Raw genomic sequence first — 27,188 nt, forward strand, 5'->3', positions numbered from 1 at the left:
CCTCAACACATTTTCAAATGTAATAAAGGAATTCCTAAATACTGTAGAATATTCAGGATTTATTTTGAGCAAATTCTGGTAATTAAGACTTGTTTTTTGTCACAGGACTCCTAAACCGCACAAAATCCTAGAAACTTCTTTCAGGTGATGTTTCTACTACTACTTTTAGTCAATATAGCATATATAAAAGGTTTACTATCTGGGCACTTTCGTGGCTAAAATCAGCAGATCCCTCACCAGGGTGTTTGGGCTTCCACAAAGAAATCCTGTAAGAGGACCACATTGAGGATTTATAGTAATATTCACTGTACATCAAACATTCTACTTTTTAGCATGATTCTTACAAGTTAAAATTCACATTTCAAACAATAGAATCCAATAATATTTCAGTATCAGACACATTTCAAACAATAGAAATGTAGGGCTGAAGGGACTTTGAGGTAATATAGCCCACCCCACCCCCCATGCTGAGGCAGAACCAAGTACACCTACACCATCTCTGACAGGTGTTTGTCTAACCGGTTCTTAAAAACCTCCAACGATAGGGATTCCATGACTTCCCTTGGTAAACTATTCCAGTACTTTCCTAACCTTATAGTTAGAAAAATTTTCCTAACATCTAACCTGAGTCTCCATTGCTGCAGATTAAGCTTCTTATTCTACCTTCAGTGGACATTGTGTACAATTGATCACTGTCCTCTTTATAACATCCCTTAACCTATTTGAAGACTTATCAGGTACCCTCTCAGGCATCTTTTCTGAAGACTAAACGTGGCCAGTTTTTTTACCTTTCCTCATAGGTCAGGTTTTCTAAACATTTTATCATTTTTGTTGTTCTCCTCTGGACTCTACAGTTTGTCCACATCTTTCCTAAAGTGTGGCACCCAAAATTGGGCACAGTATTCCAGCTAAGGCTCACCGTGCCGAATAGAGTTGGACAATTATCTCCCGCATCTTACCTACACTTGCCTATTAGCACTCCCCAGAATATTAGCCTTTTTTGCAACTCCTAGATCCTTTCTGCAGTACTATTGCCTGGCCAGCTATTCCCCAGTTTGTTTTTATGAATTTGTTTTTTCTTTCCTAAGTGTAGCACTTTTCATTTTCTTTATTGAATTTCATCTTGTTGATTTCAGATTGATTCTCCAATTTGTGAAGGTCATTTTGAGTTTTAATCATGTCCTCCAAAGTGCTTGCAATCACTCCCAGCTTGGTGTCATCCCCAAATTTTATAAGCATACTCTGTATTCCATTATCTAAGTTATTAATAAAAATGTTGAAAAGTACTAGACCCAGGACAGACCCTTGCAGAACCCAGCTAGCTATATCCTCCCAGTTTGACAGTGAACCATTGATAACTACTCTGAGTACAGTTTTTCAGCCATTTGTTCACCCCCTTATAATTTCATCTAGAGCACATTTCCCTAGTTTGTTTGAGAATGTCATGCGAGACTGTCAAAAGCCTTACTAAAATCAAGATATATCATGTCTACTACTTCCTCTCCTCCACTAGGCCAGTAACTATCTAGACTACCACTTTTCTTTTCCAGAAGCTAGAATAATAACAACATACAACCAGAGAGTCTCAGAGCTGATCCTTAGTATAACTGCATTAGGGATGTGAGAGTTGTTTGGATAATTGTAAGCCCCTGCTTAGATAGGTGATAATCTGACTGAGAATACAGAATTATAGCATGAAGCAATTCATATTTAAGATCATTAATATGTTGGCAATTGTCCAAAGGCAGACTTGTAAAAATTGAACTTAAAATTCAACTAACTAAATTTTATTCCACAAACATGAGTCTTACATTTATATTTTCAAAAAGTATTGTAACTTCAAAGTAAGGCTGTGAGTCCCAAGGGAGAACAGTTTCTGTAGTCACCTAAACCTCCATATTCATTAAATTATCAGAACACATAATATTGGTAATCATGACATAGTATGTTTTCATTGTTTGTTTAAAGGATGTAAACTGTGTTCTTATTCTGACAACTTTTATTTCTTCTTCTAGAAGTCGAACTGAACCAGTGAGTGGAACTTCAAAAGCAGTATGTAAAAACACAATCTCACACTTTTTTCCTACACACTGCACTTAATTATAAACAGTAATGTAGCAAATTAATTTTCTAAACATTAACTTAAATTTTAACTTCCAACAAAGCACAGTATATATTGTAAATACAATGTATTTGATGCAAAATAGTAAAAATATTAAGTGATACCATCATTTGCACACTTTTAATGTGAATACTAGTATTTGTGCCAAGTAATGCATTGTATTTCATATTGAATATGCCAGAATACTTCCTGTATGACTTTGTGTTGTACAGATAATGTATGATCATTTTCAGATCATGAAGGTTCAAGGTTTGCACAACTGAACATGGTGCCATGTTCTACATCTGTCTGTCTATAGTTAGTAATATGTATGTTTGTACAGGTTGTTGTGTGCTTTTTGTTTCTTGCAATAAAAATGTTTGGAGTGTATTTTTTGCCATTTTCACATTGTATCACTTAGCTTTTGTTTTCAATACTTTTTTTGCCTAATGGTTTTTGAAAATGTTATCAAAAACCACTGAGAAACCATTATTGTTAAACTTGGTATTGTTTCTTACTTTTTGACTTGGGGTTCAAACAAATGCTGAAGCAAATATATCCCAGCATATTGGGTGGGGGAATTTCTGTGCAGCTAAATGGCTCATTTTGCTGTCCTTAAATACTTGAGCATTTACATTCCCTAAAACTGTATGAGTAAAAAGGGGTATTGTTTGGGCACCTCTGAGTACATAAATGTTTTGAAAAGGTTGCCATGAATTGGACTAACTTTTAGTACACAAAGTGGTATTCTAAAGTTCTGCATTTGATTCTTCCACTTTCTGCGATATACAGTTTAGTATGTCTGCAGACTAAAGTATCTAAAACTTGGTGTAGGAATTTCAGCTAATTAGTCGACTTGTCTGCTAGATTCTTGTGCAATTCCAGCGAAACCCCTTACCAACCTCCTTAACTCTTACCTGCAACACATTTTCTGATCTGGGTAAATTCTGAGTTGGATGCTTCTTAAGCTGTCAGTGACCAAGCCTTTCTTTAGTATACCACCGCTTCTGATTTTACAGTTGAAAAAAGGGCAGCATTTTTCTTTAGGTTTGACACACTGATTGTTAGTCTGTTGCAAAATACAGAATTATAGTTACACAAACAAATATTTAACTGGTTATGGTGTAGACTTTGACTTGCTGATTGGGTTGAATATTGTGCATAATTCAAACATTTCAAAATAGTCCTAATTAGTATTCAGAATTATTACTTGGTGTTTTTTATTTTTCATTTTTCTTTAAGTACAACTGATTTTTATCTAGAATGGTATGAGGCATTACACTAACCCTGGATCATTGGATCTGATTGTTTGAAAAGCTTTTAGAATAACAGAATCTAGAAATTCCTACTTTTGGGTTGGTGGTCCGCAAAGAATATAGCCTCTGGTTCTCATGAAATGTAACATAAATCTAAAATCCTAGTCTTTTGTACTTACGGTATTAACATCTTTAAAAACCTAATCTGCAATCTAATATTCTGTTAGCAGTTGGTTTCAAATTGGTTTTTAAACATACTTGTGTCTCAATGCTAGCTCAAATTAGCTTAACTGGCCCAGTGACTCTAGAAGTTAATGTAATGCATTTATGTAAACCACATTTACAGTATTTGGTCTAATTCAGATGAGTTTTTATTTCTTGAAAACAGTTCTTTTCCTTTTTGTTTACTAGCATGTGTATGAACACAAATCACATGTTCATAAATAAAGTTAACATTCTTTTAGCCTTGTGTGTTCCCTGGCATCTCTGTATTACATTTCTAAGTAGCATCTTCTTATGAGCTGATACAGATTTCTCATCAGTTTTAAAAAATATACATTAAAGAATGGCTGTATTAATTCTAATTAGAACTATTTAAATTAAAATGGAAGCAAAGCAAAAATATTCCCTCTTGTCTTGTTGGCACGATTGGACACTGTTTAGGTTGTGGGCAGAAAAAAATCAATTTGGGCCTGATCTTGCCAGTCCTCTACATACGCAATTTCTGTTAATGATAATATCTATCTCTTAGTGCTTTTTGTCTTTAAATCTCAAAGACACTAGGGGTTCTGTCCTTGCAGTATACAGGATAAGTCACTTCCAGTGATGTGGGCACAATTACCCTTAATTGCCCAGCACAACCTATTATCAGGGACAAATTCTGCCCTTAGTTCTATGTGCACCACTCCCATTGCATGTATCTGAAAGCAGAACTTGGCTCCAGTGTACTAGGATTAAGTTAATTGAAAGCTGCAACACTGTAAAAACAAAGCATAAGGCGCCAAGCTTAAAATGGGTTAGTATACCTGATATAAATTCAAGTGATTTGATAATTATCTTGACTGATTATTTCTGCATTGCCTTGCTCTTTTATGTGTTACTATCCTCCTACACTGTGTGCCCATTTTGGCATTGTCACAATCAGAATTAGGGTTCTGAACCTTTGTTTGACTAACTTAGTAGTATCAGTATGTCAGTAGCTACAAGAAGCCTTAATCAGAATCACTACCCCCCCCCCATTGTCTTAGGTGTTGTAGAAATACAGAAAAGAGTCCGTTGCTCAGAGTACAAGTCACTAAAATTCAGCTGAAATCCTAGTTGGCCAATTCTTCAGTTAAGGCCTACAATACTCAAGATTCAAGTTATCATTGAAACTGAAATCCCTATAGTTCTCCAACAGTGGTCTATGTGTAAAATTCGGGATTCGAGGGTTTGTTTTCCTTCCAATCTCTTTTTTCCCCCTCCCTCTACTCTACTTCAGTTCCTCTGGACAGTCTTCTGTGTGACATGGGATCCAATCCAATCATTCACCTTTTTAATTATTTATGTTCTACTATAGTATCGGGTCTGTTCTCTTGCACAGTCACCTGGAGTCACAAGAACCCTGGACATGTAGGTTCCATGTGTGTCAATCCAGTGGCTGGCAGGAAGCTTGACCAAATACTATAGTAGAAATTTTTAAAAAGTTGACAGCAAAAAGGAGTAGAATACAACATAGGCAGGGAGGCCACCAGGAGATACTCACTCAGACATTAATCAACTATTCACTCCCTCTGGTGGTAATTTAATGTTCAGAAATAACAACATTACCTCCTTCCTTAAGAAATCAGGTCAGTGTCTAAAGCCATTAATGCTTTTGCATGAGAAAATTTTAACTATTATGTTATCTCGCTGTGCTCCAGGTAGAAAATATGACCGATTTAGAACAGCTCTCCATTGGACTCTTGCAGTTGTACTATTAAACACTGAGGAGTCTAGCATTGGCAAAAAAATTGGTAAAACATTCATAACACTTAATAAACTGTTAAAACTATTTTCTGAGCTTCTGTGTTTATCAGCTGTAATTGTAAACCATAGCCCTCTTTATTTCCACATGTAAAAAGGAGGGACTTCTGGAACCTCAGTTTCTGGTTATTTAACTACATTTCCTTTTTTAACCTAATTGAATGTAGAGCGTCATAACATAATAGCATATTAAGATTTTATAGCAGACTGAAATTTTCTTAAATTGAAATTTATAATAAAAATTCACAAAGCATTACCATTAAAATGAGGCTTCAGATTCTGAGTCTTCTAATTCTTCCCCTCCGTAGAATATTTTCAGGAGTGTCATTTCTTGAAGTCTTTGTAAAAATTCAGTAAAAATCAGTGTAAAGGTTGTGTTGCAAGTACTGCTCATGTGCAGAAGACTCCCATGTGGTGGAGGAATCGTAAACTCTGGGACCGTTTTGATTGAATGAAGAATAGGTTCATTACAGATACGTTCCCCAAAGTTGGAATAATAAAATTATTCTTTGGCATATTTCCACTACATTAAGTAGTGTCGAATTTCTATAAGATTCTTTAAAAAACCATTCTGTTACTTTTTTTAATCTTTCTCCAGCTCTTGCTAGTGATTGTATTGGCTTTCCATTTCTCCACTCAGCTTAATTTTAAGACAAAATAACCACTGAGCCCAAAATCTCTAAATATTTTCTGTATATAAATTTTATTTTGATTAAGTATCATTTTGATTATTTAATCATTTCATTCTTGTTGATGGTGGTGGAATGTTACAATTTGATGCCTCTACAAAGAACATAGGAATTTTCCTTTTCATGTGTGGAAAAATTACATATTACCAATAGTTTTGAATAGGTAATCTAATTTATGCTGCAGTCAACGGATCCATTTTAAGCCTTTAAAATCAGCCACTTTCCTGCAAGGGACTTTGGGCAAGTATAGGGGGTCTGCCTGTATGGATGAGCAGCTTGCAGAGTTGGGACCTGAGTTCTTACCTTCATCACCGAAAGTATGCTTTCTTGCTTTTGTCCATAATGGAGTCCATAACCACTCCTCATGACTACTATTAAAAACTATCCTTTTTGGGGCATGGGGGGGATGAGGATGTTAAATATTGCACGTTTTCAGTTCAATTTTATAATATGCCCTTCTGTTTTAATAAAATGGACTTGTTTCATTTCTTCCCTGTTCTAGTAAGCTCTTATGGCATATAGAATCATACAGCTTTTTACTTGTCCTGATTTGATCCAGACAGTTTATTTTGTGACTTGTAGATCAGTGGAAGGATTGCTTTTATTAAATGGATATTTTTTTTGGCAAGTTTTTATCTCTGGGCTGATATGCCTGTTCTTTCTTTTGGCAACAGGCTACTGTGTACTTCACAAAAGCATAACCACACTCATTCATGATTAAGTGTTAAATTACAAAATATAGTAAACATACATTTATATATTTACACAATGTTATTGCTAACTAACTTAAAAAAATTATTTTAAAAAATTTAACCCAGTTAGCTACAAAGTGAGAAGTATTTGTTCTGTCCATAATATATTGAGTCCTATTGATCTGGGGCATTATAGGGTCTCATCAAGGGGAGAAGAGGCTCTGAGTCAATACATTGATTTAAGGAAGTTGCTTCACTATTTTAGTGTCTTCCCATTAGAAGCTGACTCTCCTGATTGCTCACACATTTTTAAAGCTGACATGGTTTTGGGCCCCATTTCTTTTGTGCAAATAAAAATTGCACTACTTTGGAAACTGCCTCTGTCAATGACACACACAAAAATACCTGGAGTAGACGTTCAAACTACAATAGAGGCTAAATATCGCTATGTTTTGACTGTGGAACTTGAATGTGTGTTTAATTTTTTGTGAACAGATTGATGACTCTTCTGCATCTATTTCTCTGGCCCAGCTTACAAAGGTATATATACATATATATTCTTGTCAAATAAAACTGAATGAATTGTTTGCTTGATATTTAAATGTCTTATATTGTGATCTATATCTGGCTAATTTTGTAATATGATCAAAATTTTATTTTAGTGAAAAGTCTGACTTAACTTGAAAATTTGTGTATATATTGATTGATACTATCCTGTAAAGAGTAGTTCCCAGTTTGGGAAGATAGAAGGGGAGTACCTTATCAGCCTCAGCATAATGTTGCAGTATTACTCATCTTCAAGACACAAGGAAGAAGCACTTCAGAAGCTGTTTACCGTTTCTTTCATACGTTTCGTTAATTTTCCATTGGAAACTAGCACAATTTTTAAAGAAGAATTTAATAATATTTTGGCTCTAAGTTATGGACATGCCAGAGTTTTTTGCAACAGCCAAAATAGAAGCTTTTCGTTAACATGGACAATTGCACGTTTATTTTTGGATTTCTAGACTTTCCAGTGCTAGACCAATTCTTTGAGTGTTGCACATACTTTCATAAGTTGCAGACTTGTAGTGTATATATACAGTGGACAACATTTATACAATCTAATTTGTTTGAACACAGACTTGTAAATTGTGTAAATGTATCAATTGTTTATAGGAATATACCAATGTGTATTTGTGGCATATTGGCAAATGTGACCTTTTGAAACTGTTGTATATGCCATGTTTTGCTATGAAACTGCTTGCATTTTCTGCTCAATGATGTGTGACTTTGTTTGGGAAAGCACTAGTGACTATACTTACTAAAAAGATACTGTAGTATCAGCCAAGTATATTATTGCTCTTTTAAAATAAAAAAAGTAGAAAGGTTAGGACATAATACAGAATAGTTAAACTTCCTTTCTTTTGAGGGTAAAGACTGGCATTTGTTTTCCAGGGAAAAATATGATTCTTTCCATCTATAGCTTCCCCTCCACTGTAAACATGAAAATCTCACATCCATTTGGCAACTAAGAAATTTAACTTGAAAAATAGCTATCTAAAGAGATTGGCTTCCATTAGTGCTGTCCCTAAATCTGTCCTCGGTTTTGTAAGCTCATGTCAACTTTCTTATTCTAAGATGTGAAAAGCTGTCCACATGGTGTATTCCTTTTTAAGTTTTTTGAGAGAACTTAAGTATTTCTGAAAAATGCAGAAACATAACACATAAAGCAGCTCAAAACTGTTACTTACTTTAACCTCTTCAGAGCAGACTGGCTTAGCATGGAGGCAATGTGTTTAACAGTTTTCTGTTTTATTCCTATTATGTATTAAATGCCATATTGGAATTTTGGTCTATTCCTACTAATGTTTTGTGCTTTTGAATGTGTTTGTAAACTGTTTGGGTTCAAACAAATTAGTTAAGTATCTGTAAATCACATTTTCTGTAAATGTTAATGGAAATGGTTTCATAGATGTCAATCTGGATGATGTTACTGTTAAGAAAAGCTATGTATATGAAACAACCATTTAATAAAATGTTGAAACTAGTTGGTTGCTTTTGTGAATGAATGTATAAAAAGATAAAATACTTTGAGTGGTTGATCTGAATGCTAGGTGCTTGAAGATCCAAGTAATTAGCAGTCACTCCCTTAGACCCTGCTTGTATCTGGACTAGTGTGTAATGAAATATTTTAACAAGTACTGGTAAATTTTAATTTTTTTTCTCAGTTGGTTTCAGTATTTTGAAAGGTTAGCTCCACATAAGAGGATTACATTTACAGTTTTCATATTAAAGAGAGACAGTCAACTTGAAAGCAATTTATCTACAACTTTTGTACCTGCTGTAGTTACACCACTTCATAGTGTAAAGTTAACAAAAATACATTTTTTTAGCCTATTTACACATGACAGCACTCTGTGTATAGTCAGTTTCTGCTTTACTGAAAAGACCCTTCTAAAAATCTCAGGAGGGGAACACACAAACTCTTATTTAAAACAACTAAAGGAATTTTAAAAGCACATTCTCTTCAAGGGACCTGGACTCCCTATATCAGAGACCTGGACTTTATTTTTTTTTAAAGTAAGTTTCAAATAATTCAAGTTGAGTGTCCTTTTAACACTGTGAAATGTGAATACTGCTACTTGTATCCATATTTCTGAATAAATACAAATGCACAGTGAACATACTTTTTCATGTAGTCTGGAGCTTAATATTCAGTTTCTTTAACTTAAAAGTACTGAATAAGATTTTTGTACACTTAGCTTAAGTCCAAGTCCACTTTCGTTTTAAAGAAAATTGGAGCAGTTACACAAGTCTTTATGTAAGGTACAAACAGAGCCTAAGGTTTTGAGTGTCCAAGAAAGCTTTTCTCAAGTAGACTAGCAGGCACACAAACATCATGTAATGGCTTAAGGACTCCCCAGAACATCTTCATGACAATATAAAATATAAGCAGCAATTTTGATGCAACTTCAGTTAGATCTGTGCTGCTCTTTACAGGATTGGATGAGTGGTGTTGTCTTTGGCTGTGTGGACTTAATTGTGTTTCTAATGTGTGTGTCAAATAATTACCTATTAAACAGACTGCCAATCTGGCTGAAGCCAATGCTTCCGAAGAAGATAAAATAAAAGCTATGATGTCTCAGTCTGGCCATGAATATGATCCAATCAAGTAAGTGTTTATAATGTCAAATCTGTTCCTTGAATATTATGGACAAATTGTAGAGAGATGCTTATGTTATTTTAAAAACCATAGACACACGTTTTTTAAACCTTTTTAGTTACATGAAGAAACCTTTGGGTCCACCTCCACCATCCTATACGTGCTTTCGTTGTGGAAAACCTGGTCATTACATAAAGAATTGTCCAACAAATGGGGTAAGAGTCTATGGTGGGATTTGCACTGTTATGTTTTTAGTAGTATGAGTTTATTGAATTTTATGATCTAACTTAAATACATAGGCAAGATGATTCATAGCAAAGGTTGAAACTCTGCCCTGAATTTCTCCTTTTGTGCCTGTGCATTGCAGCTGATAGTGTTGAACTGTATACTATTTGTTGACAAGACATCCTGTCTGATAGAGCGGAGAGCTTTGTTAGTAATTCAGATTTCTGGCTGGATTTAGTTTATGTATTTAAAAAAATTCATTTTCAGAGTTAGTATCTTTTTCCAGAATAGAAATGCACTGTAGAGATAAACATTCCATTCTGAGAGTTTTTCTGCTGTGTGTTCCTCTGAATTACAAGAAATTAAGGAGAGGGGGGACCTTTGTAATATGTTTATCTATCTGATCTATTTTTAATAGTAGTAATTTTTAAAAGGAGCAAAGGTTTAGTTATTTATATTCATGATAGTTAGCCTCTTCAGTGTGTGGAGTAAAATGAGTTTATAGAATGGATTTTTAAAACTGCAGGGAAGTGTTAAAAATCAAGGAAAATTTAGAAGAAATTTCTTCTAAAATATTTTAAGATTATCAATAAAGAAAAGGAGAGAAATTGTGGTGAAGGGGATATGTCCTGTACTTTCATATTGCAAGTTGTGGAATGCTTCATACTTACTTGAGACTTTTGTCACATCCTTCATATTTTCAATATAGATTTTATATGAATAAATCAATTCACATTTGAATACTTTATCATTTTAATTGTACACGAGTGTAAAGAGGATGCATCTTTCTACCATTCTCTTCCTGTAGATTCAAATGTATGTGACATCTACTCTATAGCATAAATATTTTACAGCCACTATTACATGAATGGAGAGATTATCACTTTAGGCCCTAGTACTGCAAAGACCTGTGCTTGTGTTTGACTTCAAGCACAGGAGTTGTCCCACTGAGTTCAAAACACCTGCCTGATTCTTTGCAGCGTCTTAGTCAGTTAAGGAATTATATGTATTTATTATGCAGTCCTCCTATTTGCAAAGGAAAAACAATAAAAAGGTTTTTTTTTATCGCTTACATACACTTATGCATTCAGATTTCCTTTTAAACAGGTTCCATTTAAAGCTGAAATATATCTGGATTCTTTTTCTTAACAGGACAAAAATTTTGAGTCTGTTCCCAGGATTAAAAAGAGCACAGGAATTCCCAGGAGTTTCATGATGGAAGTGAAAGATCCCAATACAAAGGGTGCTATGCTTACAAACACAGGAAAATATGCAATACCAACTATTGATGCGTAAGTATTTAGTACTTCAGAGGTGGCCAAAGTATAACCAACAGAGACTGCATGTGCAAGTACTTAAATCAAAATGGAGCAACATAGGTTGGCATCTGTAATCTCCAGGGGCTCTAGTTCAGTATCAGAGTGGCTACAGTCTGCTCTGTATAATGCTAATGGGGTGCAACCTTGGCAAACTTGTCATTGTGGTTCTACCTGGGAAAATATTAGTACCCCCTGAAGCTGGTCTAAATGTACTTTTAACCTTTTTCTTGTTGCATTTGTACATATACTCGTAACTTGCTATGCAGCTATATGCACACAATACACAGGTGTGTGTCACCATGTGCAGGCACCCTCTCTGCCCCTCCGATTGTGTTCAGTTTGCTGTTGCAAGTAATCCATTTTGGCAGTAAAATGTTTGGAAAACCTTGACTGAAATATGCTGTGCTAATGTTTTAATATGTCATAAAGCATGCATATTAGTTCATAGAAATTAGAGCTAAGACAGTGAATATTGGGCTATGTAAACATAGCAAAAGCCTAAAACATTTTGGGGTATGCACAGCAACAGCATCTGACCTTGTCCATTTCCATTGCTGGCTAGAAAGCTTTGGCTTACAAATAAATCCTTCATTTGAGTATAATAGTAACAAGGTATTGAAAATGAATAGTTGGTCTTTGAATGAAAAACTTCTTAAAAGTGAACACTTTATAAAAATGCCCAACACTGAGATGGCAGCATTGTCTGCTGGCTAGATCAGGGAGTTGAGATTCTGTGCCCTTGACTTGGTGTGAATTGCACTAGTCACCTAAACTCTCTACCTCAGTTTCTCTGCTATAGGAGTGCTGATGATGTAGCTTTAAATAATATTTGCAGATGTAGTTAAGCACTTTTTTAAATCTGATTTTCAGCTTATGCTACATCTACTTCATAGGTTTCTTGCAGAACACTGAGCAGCTCTAGATGAAACTGCCAGTTTCAGCCAAGACACCAGAGGTTTTAAGATCAGAAGGTCTTTAGTGTTTTTTATGTAAACTTTTTAAGATGTACCAAAAAAAATGGTAATAAATACCTACATGCCACTGGAAAACCTTGCTGATACTGAAGCTCTTCATATGTTTAAATCCGAAACTCCTTTGTGCAAAACACACTGCAAACTCAGGTCTAGTGGAAAAGCATTGGAAGTTCAGGAAATCTGAGTTCACCCTATTTGTTTTAACTCAGTAGAAAATGGTTATTCTCTGTAAGGTCCTACCTAATCCAACAAACACTTGTGCAGATGAGTAGCACCTTTTTTAAATAGTGCAGGCACTTCAGATACAAAAGATAGCATCCTCAATGAGAAGGAGGGAAGGATAAGGATTACAAAAGTACATCAGGTCAAATACTTGGGTTTATATGGATGTTTTGGTGGTGATGGCAGATGGTTTGAATGTGGTTGCACTGTATGTAGTGTACATCAAAATTTGTCCAAAAATAGAAGTAACTACTTGACCTGATAAAATCCCATTAAATACCAATATATATCAAATATTTTTATTTAATATTTTATGGTTGTTAGAAACCAAGAAAACATTGGTGTGATGTGTTGGGGGGGGGGGGATCTACGTAACCTTTAAATCTAGTTCATACTGTAATTTAAAAAAGTTACCTGTTGTACAGCTAAAACTCCACCTTTTCTAAATCTCAATTCATTTTTCCATTGTGTACCTCCTTATGTTGAAACAGTATCATGTTTGGTCTGTGCCAATTATGCAATAAATAATTACTTACCTGTTTAGAGATTAAATCTCTGCTGTGTAACAAATAATACTAAGTATATGGTTGAATTCTATTCATCAAGTGTTTTCTTAATTTATTAATTCTATTATAAAATCTGAAAATTTGATAGTCTTAAATTAAATTATTTCTTTCAGGGAGGCTTATGCTATAGGGAAGAAGGAAAAGCCCCCTTTCCTCCCGGAGGAACCATCCTCCTCCTCAGAAGAGGACGATCCTATTCCAGACGAATTGTTATGTCTAATCTGTAAAGATATAATGAATGATGCAGTTGTCATTCCCTGCTGTGGAAACAGTTATTGTGATGAATGTAAGTGCCATAGTCTGACATTAGTTAACTGAAATGCCAAATGATCGTGTAAAATGAACAGGAATCTGAATTAACAAAAATTGCTGTACTCCTCTTCATTCTGAAACATGGGTATCTATTAACCAGAAAATTCTTGTATTTTATCTTGGGGTAAAGGAAGAATGCTGGAGATAACTTTAGCTGGAACTCAGATTAGGGGAATTTTTTACATAGGGATGGAGAAACATAAGAAGTGAACGCTTGTATAATTAATGTTGAACACACCTAGTTTGAATAAATGCTTTCTTAAGCCCTTCTTATCCTTTGTTCTGTCGTTTGATTTGGTAATAGTTGTCATCACTTTGCCATATAAATTGTTAGTATCCCAAATACAACACTGGCAATTAACTGGAGGCTCAAACAAGAGGAAAGATAGACAATTGTTCAAACTCCTCTTTTAAAAGGACAGTTAGTTAAAAATATAATCTTAACCCAATTTACTAATGCTTTCTTAGAAATAAAATTTACCCATTAATCTAGAGGTTGATTACTTATTGTATCCCACTCCACTAGACAGTGAAAATAAACTAGTTAAGTCAGTGCATGACAATGAGTCAGTGAAACTAACTTTATCTTGTACTTTGTGATTTGCAAACACTAAATGTTTAAGTCTGAACAAGGTGGTGGTTTTTTTTTTAAGGTGGAATTTTCAAAAAGCCATGGAAACAATTCTTTTCTTTTATGATCTGTAAATCTTTCTTTTTACAAAAAATATTTTTTGTAATCAACCTGTCATTTCTTTATCTGTTATTAAGTCACTGTTTATTATTAGTGTGTGGTCACAGAATTTGTTTTAAAGTATAATACCCCATACTAGAACTCCTCAATAAGTCCCTGTTTAAATGTTTTCCGCCCAGTCCATGTTTCCCCTGGACCCCAATTTTAGTTGTGTACAGGGATATGAGAGTAAAGTATGACCCAAATATTTGTTAGCTCAGGTACTTCTGTTTGTTCACAGGTATCAGAACATCACTACTGGAATCAGAGGAACATACCTGCCCAACTTGTCATCAAACAGATGTTTCCCCTGATGCTTTAATTGCCAACAAATTCTTACGCCAGGTAACTTCACTTTACATATAATGTATGTAAGAAAAGCTCATCTTATTTGTAAGTAGCGAGGCAAGAAAATTCTACTTCATGGATCCATCACCATAATTAAGACTGGTTGAGATTTGCATTTTCAAATCTGTTAATTGCTTATTTTGAAATTATCACTTTAAAAATACAGCTAGCAAATTCCTGATTTAGGAGATTAGAAAATTGGCTCACTTCTAGATTTCAGCAAAAAACATTGACAGATATTTTCATAGTTAAATATATATTTTGTCAAAAGGATGCTCGATTGTTGGTTTACACAAAAAGAAATCATGCTTCCAGTTTTCACTGTTGTGAAGAGAAGCTTGCAAATATGAAGACAGAATAAACGGATACAGCGCTGTTCGTGCATCTGAGGACAGCCTCATATGATAGCTCTGTAGGGAGTGATCTTCCTTTTTTACCTCAAAGCGGTTCTTAGCTCTGAAAACTAGAGATAATAGTTCAACCTTAACGCTTAGTGAAGGAAGTTTTTTATAGGGATCATAATGTACATATATCATAACCTTTATGTAACAATGATTTTTCTACCTCTAGGCTGTAAACAACTTCAAAAATGAAACTGGCTACACAAAAAGGCTCCGTAAGCAGATACAACCACCAAGACCGACAGTTCAGCGGAACCTGCAACCCGCAGTAAGGCCTCCAGTTTCCAGACAACAGGATCCTCTAATGATTCCAATCACTTCTTCACCTTCTCTAACATCATCATTGACTCCTAGTCAGTCATCTGTGACGACTACTTTGCCAGTAAATCAGTCTTCTGCCACCGCACCTGCTGCTGATATCTCTGCAACAATGTCCATATCTCTTCACTCTGAAAAAACAGAAGGACCTTTTCAGTAAGTAAACTTGTAGTTTAACACAATTGAAAAAGAAATAAAAATGTTAATGCTGGTTTTCCACTTCCATTTACTTCTAATGCTTTATCTTGTTTGGTAGCTGTTTATATGTGCTTTAGTGAGAGTTAACAGACAAACCTCTCCTTTCCAGCTCCAAGTACAGCCTTGGAGGTTCTCATTTATCATATTGTCTTTCACTTTCCCTGCTGTAACTTAACAGGTCATTCACCTTGTATTCTGCTAGGGTGGAATTCACAAACTTAATTTTCCCCCCTCCACTCCGCTTTGAAATCAGTGATTGTGTTCTTTGACACATTATGTATATCCAACATATGAACACTTCATGACCTTGTGAGACCTTATCCTTTTAGTAGTGACTCCATGAGGTACTGGGAGAATGGTACTCAAGCATTTGTTTCTATAGACTTTTCTTATCTATTTGAGGCACACCAAGTCTTATTTCATTCATGTGTATCTGCTTCTTTGTAAAAGAATTAGTTATATTAGTCTGCTCTTTTGGAGATGTTCATAATTCTTTTAAATAAAGACTCAGTTTTGTGATATGTTGGTGACATGCATCACTCAAGAGCAGCCAGTTCCCCAGAAGCACTTATCTTGGTGACTATTTGGTCACTACTAAATCTCTCCCAGTGTAGGATTACTTTCTTATAGGAACTCTTCTCCCACTGTCTTTTCTGGGGGAACACTCTCTAAATTTAGCAGCGAACAGCGGCTGCTAAAGTTACCATTTTGCTACTTGATACATCAGTCTTTTCCAATTGGAAAGCATTCTTGACTCCTATTAGGTTTGCTTTTCTTACTACTGAGGAGACACTGTGCATTCTCTTAAACTACAAAAATGCATCTACAGGTAAAACTTACCATTTACATTCATCTCGCTCCTTCTGCTCAAGTTCTATCATCTACATCATACAGGGTTTGACCTAGCGGCAATGAAATACATAAATCAAAGCAACAGTGATGTATGTAGGTTTGAGGCATAGTGAGTTAGAGAGCATTAATTAGAAGCTATGTAAATTTAACTCTTCACACTGTAAATTTAAGGTCCAAAACAACTTCCCATGAAATTACATTAAAGTCTGCTTTAAAAAAATAAACTGTAGTTGAAGGCTCACGTCGCTAGCTCTGTGGTTTGAACCTAGAAGACAGTACCTCTGTCAAACAAAGTGTCAGCCTACCTATTAGAGAGACAGGGTGGGTGAGGTAATATCTTTTACTAGGCCAACTTCTGTTGGTGAGAGAGACGAGCTTTCAAGCTTACACACAGCTGCTCTTCAGGTCTGAGTATCATAGCAAAATACAAGGATACAATACAAATACAGTATAGCATACCTATATCCTTAAACACCTGAGGGCCATATTTCAAAATGGTCTCATTCCAGCCACTAAATTTCTATTTGAAAGTATGTCTTTACTAAATTTTACACACCCTGGAACTGAGATTTGTATGTAAAAGTCTAAATGTACACAATCTAAAATTTGCATGTGAAAATATAGAGGCTACTCTGGAAAACTTGTGTGTTCCCTTCTGACCCTCTCCTTCAGTAAACTTGTACTTTACCTTTTTTACAGTCCTAAATCTGTTTTTATGCAACATGTTCTTCTTTGCAATAATTAAAAATAGTGCAGCTTTTTCTTATTTACCTCAGTCCTTTTTCTTTCAATAACTTAAAACACCATATTTGAATATCACAAATCTTGTGTCCTTTGTTTTTTTTCCCAGTGATGCTGATAGTGTTATACCTCCTGCTGCAATTGTGACAGCCTCCGAACATTCTAAAACTTCTTCCTCTCTATCGATTAGCACTGTGATGGAAGAGAAGGTAAATTTTACTTGAGCATATATAATGAGTTAATTATGTTTTGAGAAAGCTTCTCTGATTTTTCCCTCTTGATCCCTAAGGGCTACCAGGTTCCTGTACTAAGACAGCCAGCATTACAAGGCCAGTTGACTTCACAGGGACAGTCAATACCCACTACTGGTGAGTAACCATAACTTTAGCCCTGTTCTTATAGAAATATTTCTTCAGTTTATCTGAAAAGAATTTTTTTCCCCCCAAATAGGTCAGCCAATAAGAACCAATACGGTTCGCTCTGCAGGCAATAGGCCAGCCTGGGAACCGTAAGTATATTTGCAAAAAACATTTCACTTTGTAGTGCTTTTAAGCAGCTTGCTAATTTGTTAAATTTAACTGTGATTTAGTTATTGAACATATTTCACTGTAAACTACTTGTTACCTAAGTATATGTAGACAGGTGTGGTGAATCTAAGCCAAATGGTAATTACCATGTTTATATGCTTTCATCTGAATTTGTTTTAACAAATTGGGACTGTAGATTTCCTTAGGATTGCATAAAGGGAAATTTGAGTGTAATCTACAAGATATTGCAAAAAATAAATCCACTTTCAAATAATAAATCATGACAAAGATTTTATAATCTCAAATATAATTTTAAAAAAAGCAGGTAGAAAACTTCCCTCTTGATAGTTTGCAGAATAGGGCTGAAGGAATTGGCTTTATTTGAAGCCATTGGAAATCAGTTTCAGAGTTATAAGTTCTGCTTATTAAAGAATTTGGTTGATATTGTTTAAGATGACTAAATTATGCAAATAAAAAAAACACATAACATTTACTTTACAGCAATTTTGGGTTCTCTGACTCAGTGCTTTCAAATGGTGAAGCTAATCCCTTTCAATCCTATGTCATCATCCAGCTAATTGTTCTTTCTGGGATGTATATTCATTTATTTGATTGCTGTTGTGCTGTAAGCATACATAGCACTTTACAAAACACTTTTAAAAAAAAAATCCATACCACAAATATATTAAACTCTCAATCAATAAACAGGACAGCAGTTCAGGCACAAGAAAGTGCAGATGCATCATTGTGAGATCAACAACATAGGAAGACTCTAAGAAAGAAGTTTAAAGAAGTTCAAGAGAAGATTAGTTAACATTTGTAGAGTGCGTTGAAGATAAGTGCTCAAGTGCAAAGTATTAAATGTATGAAAGATTGGCAGAGGAGCGGTGGGCATTTGGTACACACAAAGTGGGAGACTGTCATAAGCATAGGGAGCATCTGTCCAAAATTGCAAAACTGAGAGTGAGGAAAGAAGATAGAGGGAGCAGTTGGGGGTGAGGATATGGAGGGGAGAGTCAGGAGCAAGAGGAGTATAGAATGAAATGAGCAGACATATAAGCAGGGTGGAGTTTAAGAGACTTAAATTGAGGACAAGGACAGGAAATGCCCTCAGACGGACACAAGCTTCCTTCACTTTCCTCTTTTAAAATAAGGGCAGAGTGTAACAAACAGTGACACGTGTTTTTGGGTTTCTTTAGAAGTTCAAATCGAGGACGCCCGCATAGTGAACGTACACAAAGGACTCAGGCCCCAACATTACCAGCATCAACACCTGTCTTTGTGACTGTGCCTCCACCTCCCCTGTTTCCTCCACCTCCCCATGCACTTCCTCTTCCACCGGGGGTACCTCCACCACAGTTTCCTCCTCAATTTCCACCTGGTCAGCCTCCACCTGCTGGGTACAATGTCCCCCCACCAGGATACCCCCCAGCTCCTGCAAACATATCAACACCTTGGGTACCAACAGCAGTACCAACGGCTCATTCAAATACCATCCCAACGACACAAGCACCTCCTTTATCTAGGGAGGAATTTTACAGAGAGCAGCGGAGACTTAAAGAGGAGTAAGTATTTGGCTCTGAATGAAGTTGCATTATTTTTCATTATTCTATTTCAATAGCATATTGGACAGCAATTACACTAAAGTGCATCTGCTATAAGCAAAAGTGACATATAAAGCAAATTTTCCAATGTGCTTTGCATTACAAGGTAGTAAACCTAAAAAACTAAAACAAGACAACTGTAATTCTAAAGTTTGCCATGAAATTCATATAGGAAATATTAGTTTTTCATAAAAATAGGATGTTCATTTTTTATTTGCATGCAATGTAAATGTTTTAATATTAATATTTGTTTCTTGATGCCTTTGTTTATGTGTATATGTTCAAACTATCATAATTTTATTTTAACAGAGAAAAGAAAAAGTCCAAACTCGATGAGTTTACAAATGATTTTGCTAAAGAACTGATGGAATACAAGAAGATTCAAAAAGAACGCAGACGCTCATTTTCCAGGTAATTGTTTTACATGTCTGTAATGCAGAGCCAACTAATCTAGCAGAATTAAAAAGAGTTCCACTCCACCCCTCTTTCTTCAGAGGGATTAGCAATATGATACAAGTTTCATGGTTAGATCATTGGCAACATTTGGTCCTGATTGTAATTGACTAGAAATTTTTATAATCTTGCAGCAGTTTTACCCATCTGGAATTACGACTTAGTCCGGTTTGGGTGAGGGAGATCCCTATGCCTGCGGTGACATCCTTGTAGATTATGGCCTGGTTTACACTGCGGGGGGAATCAATCTAAGTTGCGCAACTTCAGCTACGTGAATAACGTAGCTGTAGCTGAAGTCAATGTACTTAGATCTACTCACTGCAGTGTTTTCGGTGAGTCCACTGCTGACGCTCCCCTGTCGACTCCGCCTGCGCCTCTCGTGCCATTGGAGTACAGGAATTGACAGGAGAGCGCTCGGGGGTCGATTTATTGTGTCTAACTAGATGCGATGGATCAATCGCTGCCTGTCGATGCGGCGGGTAGTATAGACATACCATATCTCATCACAGGCGATAAACTGAGTAGATGTGCTTACTGAATTCCCTACGTGACTCTGTAGGTGTTTCTTAGCAAAGTGTGAAAAGACTCCACTACTTCTGCCTGTGTGTCATCTAATCTATGGATACTTTGGAAGAGTTTAACTTCTAGGACTACGTATCTGGTGCCTTTCACTAGCATTAAGTTCACTTTACTTCATTCAGCTTTTCTCAGGAATGAAAAAAAGTGTATTTGCTGTTGTATTTAATTTTTTGAAAACATTTATGTTAAATTATGGTTGAAGGGCTACTTCACGGGGAACTGATGAAAGTGTAGTGGCATGTTACATTAGGCATCCTTTTTTAAAAGTTTCTGCCAGGAAAATATCATCAGTGTCCTGAAAGTCCTTAAAAGCTTCCCACCCTAATAGTACACTTCTGTTCTGCTACCTTGGTCTGAAAAATTCTTCAGTAATAACACCATACAAATCACAATATTGGTAGTAACACTGAATCATTTGTAGTATTACCAAAAGTTACAAGTTGAAAGCTTTAAAAGCTTTTAAATGTGATTTTACTTGAAACAAGGTCACTGTTCTTAGGCTTTATCAATGTATTGCACTTATCTCCAGTGAGGAGTCCTAGCTGAAAGCATTAGTTAAATAATATCGTATGTCATGTTGCAGTACAGAATATTATGCACACTGTGCAAATTACCAAATAAGCAGTAAAGTTAAATTGTGACTGAGCTGGCATTTTGTTAAGATTTAGCTTTGTCTTCAAGTTAATTCATGGTCTTCTAATGCCTGGTTCTGCACTTTAGCCATTAAGACTTGCCCTTTTAGCATCCTGTTGCAACATAAATGTTCTGTACAGCGGACTGATTTGCCAAGTAATGAAATATTTGTCTGTGCTTACACATACCAGTAGAGGCCACTATACACCACCTTAAATCAATTAACAAACATGGTAGTTAATATGATGGAAATGAGTGATTGGGCTAGACACTGGGCTTGTAGTCTTCCTGCACCAATTGTTATGCTAGCTGAATCAAAAGAGCAACTTTTGCATGTCATGTGGAGAGACACTGTTTTACACAACGGATTTACTTGTAAGAAGCTTGCAGTGGCATTATGACTGTGTTAACTGCCTACAGTGGTTTTGGTAACAAAATATAGAAAAGGGAAAAATATTTTTTGGGAGGATGGGTTTGGTTTTTTTAAAGCAGAGTGAAGGGATTATTTTACATTAAAAGTGTTTTGTTGGTTTTTTGTTTTTTAAGGTCCAAGTCACCATATAGTGCTTCATCTTACTCTAGAAGTTCATATACGTACTCCAAGTCAAGATCAGGTTCATCCCGCTCCCGTTCCTACTCTCGATCCTTTAGTCGCTCACACTCTCGTTCATACTCACGATCACCTCCATACCCAAGAAGAGGCAGGGGGAAGAGTCGTAACTATCGTTCTAGGTCAAGGTCCCATGGATATCATCGTTCGAGATCAAGGTCACCCGCATATAGAAGATACCATTCACGATCAAGATCTCCAGTTTTTAGAGGCCAATCCCCCACTAAGCGGACTATACCTCAAGGAGAGGGCGAGAGAGAATATATTAACCGGTATAGAGAAGTTCCACCATATGACATGAAAGCATACTATGGCAGATCTGTTGATTTTAGAGATCCATTTGAAAAAGAAAGATACAGAGAATGGGAAAGAAACTATCGAGAGTGGTATGAAAAGTTTTACAAGGGCTATGCTGCTGGAGCTCAGCCTAGACCTCCAGTGAATAGAGAGAACTTTTCTCCAGACCGATTTGGTCCACCAGGATCCAGGCGAGAGAATTCCCCATATGCTCGGGGTCGTAGAGAGGATTTTGCTAGTGGACAAAGCCATAGAAGTCGCAATATAGGTAGCAATTATCCAGAAAAGCCTTCAGGCCGAGAAAGCCACAACATTAAAGATCCTACAAAATCAAAGGAAAAGGAAGCTGAAAATCCATCAGGAGATGGCAAAGGAAATAAACATAAAAAGCATAGAAAGAGAAGGAAAGGGGAAGAGAGTGAAGGCTTTCCCAATGCTGAGTTGTTGGAAGGCTCGCGAAAACCCAGAGAGCCTGGTGGGGGGGAAGAAATTAAAACTGACTCACTGTTCATGCTCCCAAGTAGGGATGATGCTACACCTGTCAGAGATGAGCCTATGGAAGCAGATTCTATTGCTTTTAAACCAGTATCTGAAAAAGAGAAAAAAGAGAAAGATAAACCTAAAGTAAAAGTTGACAAGACAAAACGAAAAACAGAAGGAACTGCCACTACCAAGAAAGACAGTTTAGTAAAACCATCTAAAGCACCCCAAGAAAAAGCAGAGGCTGATCGTGAAAAGTCTCCTCGAACTGAGCCTCCTATGAAAAAAGCAAAGGAGGAGTTGCCAAAGACAGACAGTACTAAATCGACGTCATCTCAAAAGGATGAGAAGGCACTTGGCACACCACGGAAAGGTAACCCAAAAGTGACAAAAGAGCATCCAGAAACCAGACCAGCCAAGGACGAAAAAGTAAAGAAAGAGCATCCAAAAGAATCCAAGCCAGAAAAGCCATCAAGCAAGGAAGAGAAGTCAAAAAAACCAGTGGAAAAAAGCAAACCTACTGATACAAAACCTGAAAAAAGAAAAAGAAAGGCAGAGGAAAAGGTAGAAAAGGAACATGAAACCACTTCATTAAAAACCTCTAAAGCAGAAGTTGCTGAAGTGAAACCATCACCAAAGGGAAAAACTGAGCCTGATAGTGAAAAAGCAGAGAGATCTCCTGAAAAGGACAAAGCTGCTTCTCTGATTGCCCCAGCAAAAAAGATTAAACTAAACCGAGAAACAGGCAAAAAGATTGTAAGTGGGGAAAATGTGCCTCCTACAAAAGAACCTGCCGAGAAACCTGAGCCACCCAGCAGCAAAGTTAAACAAGAAAAAGTGAAAGGAAAAATGAGAAGAAAAGTAACAGCAGCTGATGGATCGAGTTCAACTCTTGTAGATTACACCAGGTACCTTCTGATTTCCTCTTTACTCGTTTTGTCTCGTCTACTCACCATAAAATAAAATCTTAGAGTTGTCTAATGACAGGAACAACTAAATTGGTAGTAAAATGAGCATATGAATCACAATCAAGCAGTGTTAGTTTTATACCTCTCTAATCCAGCACTCCCTGGGTCGGTAACATCAGTGGTCTAGCATAGGCACCGACTCCATGGGTGCTTCTGGGCTGGAGCACCTACGGGGAAAAATTAGTGGGTGCAGAGCATCCACCGGTGCCGAGCTCCCACTGCTGCCCCGCACCGCTCGCACGCTGGTGGCCCCACGCTCATCAACTACTACTACTCCCTCCCAGCGCTTCTGGAGTGCCACAAACAGCTGATTCGCACTATTCAAGCTCTGGGAGGGAGCGGGAGGACTTGGGGCCGGTGGCTGGGACCTGGGGCCGGCATTGGGCGGGGCCGGTGGCCGGGACCCTGGATGGCAGCAGGACCTCCATGCCGGGGGCCACAGTGGTCACAAAGCCTGGGGGTGCTGCAGCACCTCTACTTCCCGTTCCTGTGGAGACCCGCTGGCACTTTGCATTGACCTCCTGTAGTTCGGCATATTCTCTGGTCAAATCCCAAGGGTGCAACACTAGAGAGGTTCAACCTGTACAAACAATTGTAGTGAACTAATTGTTCCTGTAGACCAGGGGTAGGCAACCTATGGTACGCGTGCCGCCTTCGGCACACGAGCTGATTTTCAGTGGCACTCTCACTGACCTGGTCCTGGCCACCAGTCCGGGGCCTCTGCATTTTAATTTAACTTTAAATGAAGCTTCTTAAACATTTTAAAAAACCTTATTTACTTTACATACAACAATAGTTTAGTTATATATTATAGACTTACAGAAAGAGACCTTCTAAAAACGTGAAAATGTATTACTGGCACGCGAAAACTTAAATTAGAGTGAATAAATGAAGACTCGGCACACCACTTCTGAAAGGTTGCCGACCCCTGCTGTAGACAAGCCCTTAAATTACAATCTAATCTATTAAAAATCAAACTCATGTAAAACAGATTCTTTGACCTAAATCCTTGAATTCAGCCAAGTTCCACTCCATGCAGGACCCAGTTTGGGGGTGCAGAGGTACACCACCTGATGCTGTGGCTGCTTCCTATCTATCACCCACTCATGTATAGTATTGCCCAACTGGCTGTGTGTACTATGCCTCATTTATTGTGTGGACTGAGAAGAACGTGTTGCTGCCCTTCCATCAGGTGTGGCTACTGCTAAAAGCAAGATAATAGACTCATCTAAGATGGGATTTTTTGGATTACTATAACAGGCATTTTCAAAATAAATGTGATATCTAGAAAAAAACTAACAGAAAGGTGGCATGGGTCCACTGGACAGATGAAAATTAGTCTCATTGGTTGCTGATCTCCCAGTTGAAGAGGTGAAGGAACTACCTTATTTGTCTAGTACTGGCAGAACTAGGACACAGGAATTATCAGACGAGATTTCCCAATCTGATAATCTAGTGCATAAACTAGTTAAATGCATAGTAGGGAGATACTATATTAATTTATGGCTCATATTTTCTACCCTGTGGGATTATCCTCTGTTGCCCATTTTTATAATATGAATTTTTTTGGAAGGAATATTGAAGATTTAGACTTTAAATTGTGAAATTAAACAAAAACTTTATTTTTGTTAATCAAAGTGATGTACTCTATAATCTGCTGTAACTGGATTTTAGGTCTTTATTAATGTATATATTTTTTTATTTTTTCCTCCCACCTTAGCACTAGCTCTACTGGAGGCAGCCCTGTTAGAAAGTCTGAAGAAAAGCCAGATGCAAAACGAACAGTCATTAAGACCATGGAAGAGTATAATAATGATATAACAGCCCCTGCTGAAGATGTCATTATTATGATTCAGGTTCCTCAGTCAAAGTGGGATAAAGATGACTTTGAGTCTGAAGAGGAAGACGTTAAATCTACGCAAGCACCTTCAAATGTAGGAAAACCTGCCAGTGTTGTAAAAAATGTCAGTGCTAAGCCCACAAACCCTGTGAAACACAATGAAAAAGAAAATGAGCCTTTGGAAAAACCACAGAAAACTGCAAAAGAAGCAAATTATGAAAGCTCCCAGCATGAAGCAAAAAGTTCAAAAAATTCTGTGTCAAATGAAAAAGGGAAAACCAAAGACCGGGATCATTCTGTGTCAGACAAGGACACTTCTGAGAGAAGGAAGAGCAGTGTTCAACCAGAAAAAGGCCATTCAGAACGTGGGACTGAACAAGGAAACCTAAAAAACCTTTCTCAATCTTCCAAAGACAGCAGATCTTCAGATAAACATGATACTGGGCGTGGATCTTCTGCTAGAGATTTTACTCCTAACAGGGATAAAAAATCTGACTATGATAGCAGCAGGGATCATTCTAGTTTCAAGCGTAGAGATGAAAAGAATGAGTTAACAAGGAGAAAAGACTCCCCTTCTCGAAATAGAGAGTCTGCATCAGGCCAGAAGAGTAAACCAAGAGATGAACGTACAGAATTGTCCAAAAAGGGACCTGTAGAGTCCAAAAGGAGCAGTTACAGCCCTCAGAGGGACCGAAGGCCGTATGATCACAAAACAGCGTATGATTCCAAACGTTCATCTGATGAACACAAATCTCTAGATAGAAGTTCAGGTAAAGAGAGAGAGAAACACATATCAGAAACAAAGAGCAATAAAGACAGAGACATAAGTGGCAATAAATCATCTTACAAACATGGCTCACCGGATGCAAAAAATGAGAGAGAACATGCTGCTGGGCAGAGTGACAAGAGCACCATCAAACCTAAGCCTCAGTTAAGCCACTCCTCTCGACTCTCCTCTGACTTAACTAGAGAAACTGATGAGGCTGCATTTGTCCCAGACTACAATGAAAGTGACAGCGAGAGTAATGTGTCAACAAAAGATGAGGACTCTATAGGAAGAAATACTAGAGAACTGAAAGAAAAGGCAGGGGATAAATCTAAAGAGACTGCAGTTAAAGCAATGCTTGGCCAACCTGGCGTAAGTAGAAATCAGAGTCAAAGTAGTCCTAGTGTTAGCCGCAGCCGTAGTCAAAGCCCTTCTGAAAGTCAGACTCGAAGCCACAGCAGCAGTGCAAGCTCAGCAGAGAGTCAGGACAGCAAGAAAAAGAAAAAGAAAAAAGACAAAAAGAAACATAAGAAGCATAAAAAACACAAGAAACATAAGAAACACACTGGAAATGAATCTGAATTGGAGAAAAGCCAAAAACACAAACACAAGAAGAAAAAATCCAAGAAGAGCAAAGATAAAGAAAAGGAGAAAGAGAAGGATGACCAAAAAGTGAAATCTGTCGCTGTATAAAATGACAGATAAGAAAAATTGACTTAATTATTAAGTCATCTGTATTAAATTTTGTTATAATGTAAACAAATTCAAGCTTTGTAAATAATGACATGAAAGACCCTGTGCTGCACTTAAAATATTGCTGCTTGATTATTTGATTTTTACATCAGAGCTTTATAAAGTGAACATTTTGTACAGAATTGTGAGTTGTGACCATGTAACATGAAAGGTTTTGCTGAGGCATCTTATTTTTAACCACCGTTAATTAGTTTGGGTGGAGTTTACTGTACTGTGAATTTTCACATTTGAATTTTTTTTAATTGCCTGGCAGAAAATGCTGATATCAGTTCTGAAATATCAGCAGAATGATTTGCAGAATACATTACAGCCCTGTTATGTCACTTTTTGATTACAATAAAAAGTTTTCAGTAAACTTTATTCAATGTGATGGAATTTGCAATAGTAGCTGAACATAAACAGGGTATGGGTAAGAACAGCAGCAGACAAAAATGACAAATGAAAGCTTTTAGGCAGCCAAAATGTACTGAACGTAATATAACAGTTTAAAAAAAAAAAAAAAAACAGAACTTGAGGAAAGTTTTGAGCTGCGCTAATAAAGGGTGGTGTTGCAAAAAAGAGCTTTTTTTATGTGCCCAGGTTATG

General features: G+C 36.8%; 1 protein-coding gene across 3 annotated transcripts in view; it reads left to right on the plus strand.

Moving 5' to 3' along the window:
* The window catches only part of RBBP6 (RB binding protein 6, ubiquitin ligase), a 38,521-nt gene extending 11,558 nt beyond the window's left edge, over nt 1-26,963 (plus strand). The window contains exons 3-18 of one of the 3 annotated variants that reach the window (XM_044978975.1): nt 106-144; nt 2,016-2,052; nt 7,238-7,282; nt 9,808-9,896; nt 10,006-10,102; nt 11,265-11,404; nt 13,307-13,479; nt 14,477-14,580; nt 15,154-15,458; nt 17,203-17,302; nt 17,383-17,461; nt 17,544-17,601; nt 18,820-19,185; nt 19,534-19,635; nt 21,436-23,184; nt 24,965-26,963. In XM_044978975.1, the coding sequence (XP_044834910.1) occupies nt 106-144; nt 2,016-2,052; nt 7,238-7,282; nt 9,808-9,896; nt 10,006-10,102; nt 11,265-11,404; nt 13,307-13,479; nt 14,477-14,580; nt 15,154-15,458; nt 17,203-17,302; nt 17,383-17,461; nt 17,544-17,601; nt 18,820-19,185; nt 19,534-19,635; nt 21,436-23,184; nt 24,965-26,543 (5,062 nt within the window). In that variant the 3' untranslated portion in view covers nt 26,544-26,963. The remainder of the gene's footprint in view (nt 1-105; nt 145-2,015; nt 2,053-7,237; nt 7,283-9,807; nt 9,897-10,005; nt 10,103-11,264; nt 11,405-13,306; nt 13,480-14,476; nt 14,581-15,153; nt 15,459-17,202; nt 17,303-17,382; nt 17,462-17,543; nt 17,602-18,819; nt 19,186-19,533; nt 19,636-21,435; nt 23,185-24,964) is intronic. The other 2 variants (XM_044978977.1, XM_044978976.1) reach the window with 2 other exon arrangements.
* The last annotated feature ends 225 nt before the right edge of the window (nt 26,964-27,188 follow it).

The sequence above is a fragment of the Mauremys mutica genome, chromosome 11 (genome assembly GCF_020497125.1).
Source record: "Mauremys mutica isolate MM-2020 ecotype Southern chromosome 11, ASM2049712v1, whole genome shotgun sequence".
In the NCBI taxonomy this organism is placed as follows: Eukaryota; Metazoa; Chordata; order Testudines; family Geoemydidae; genus Mauremys; species Mauremys mutica.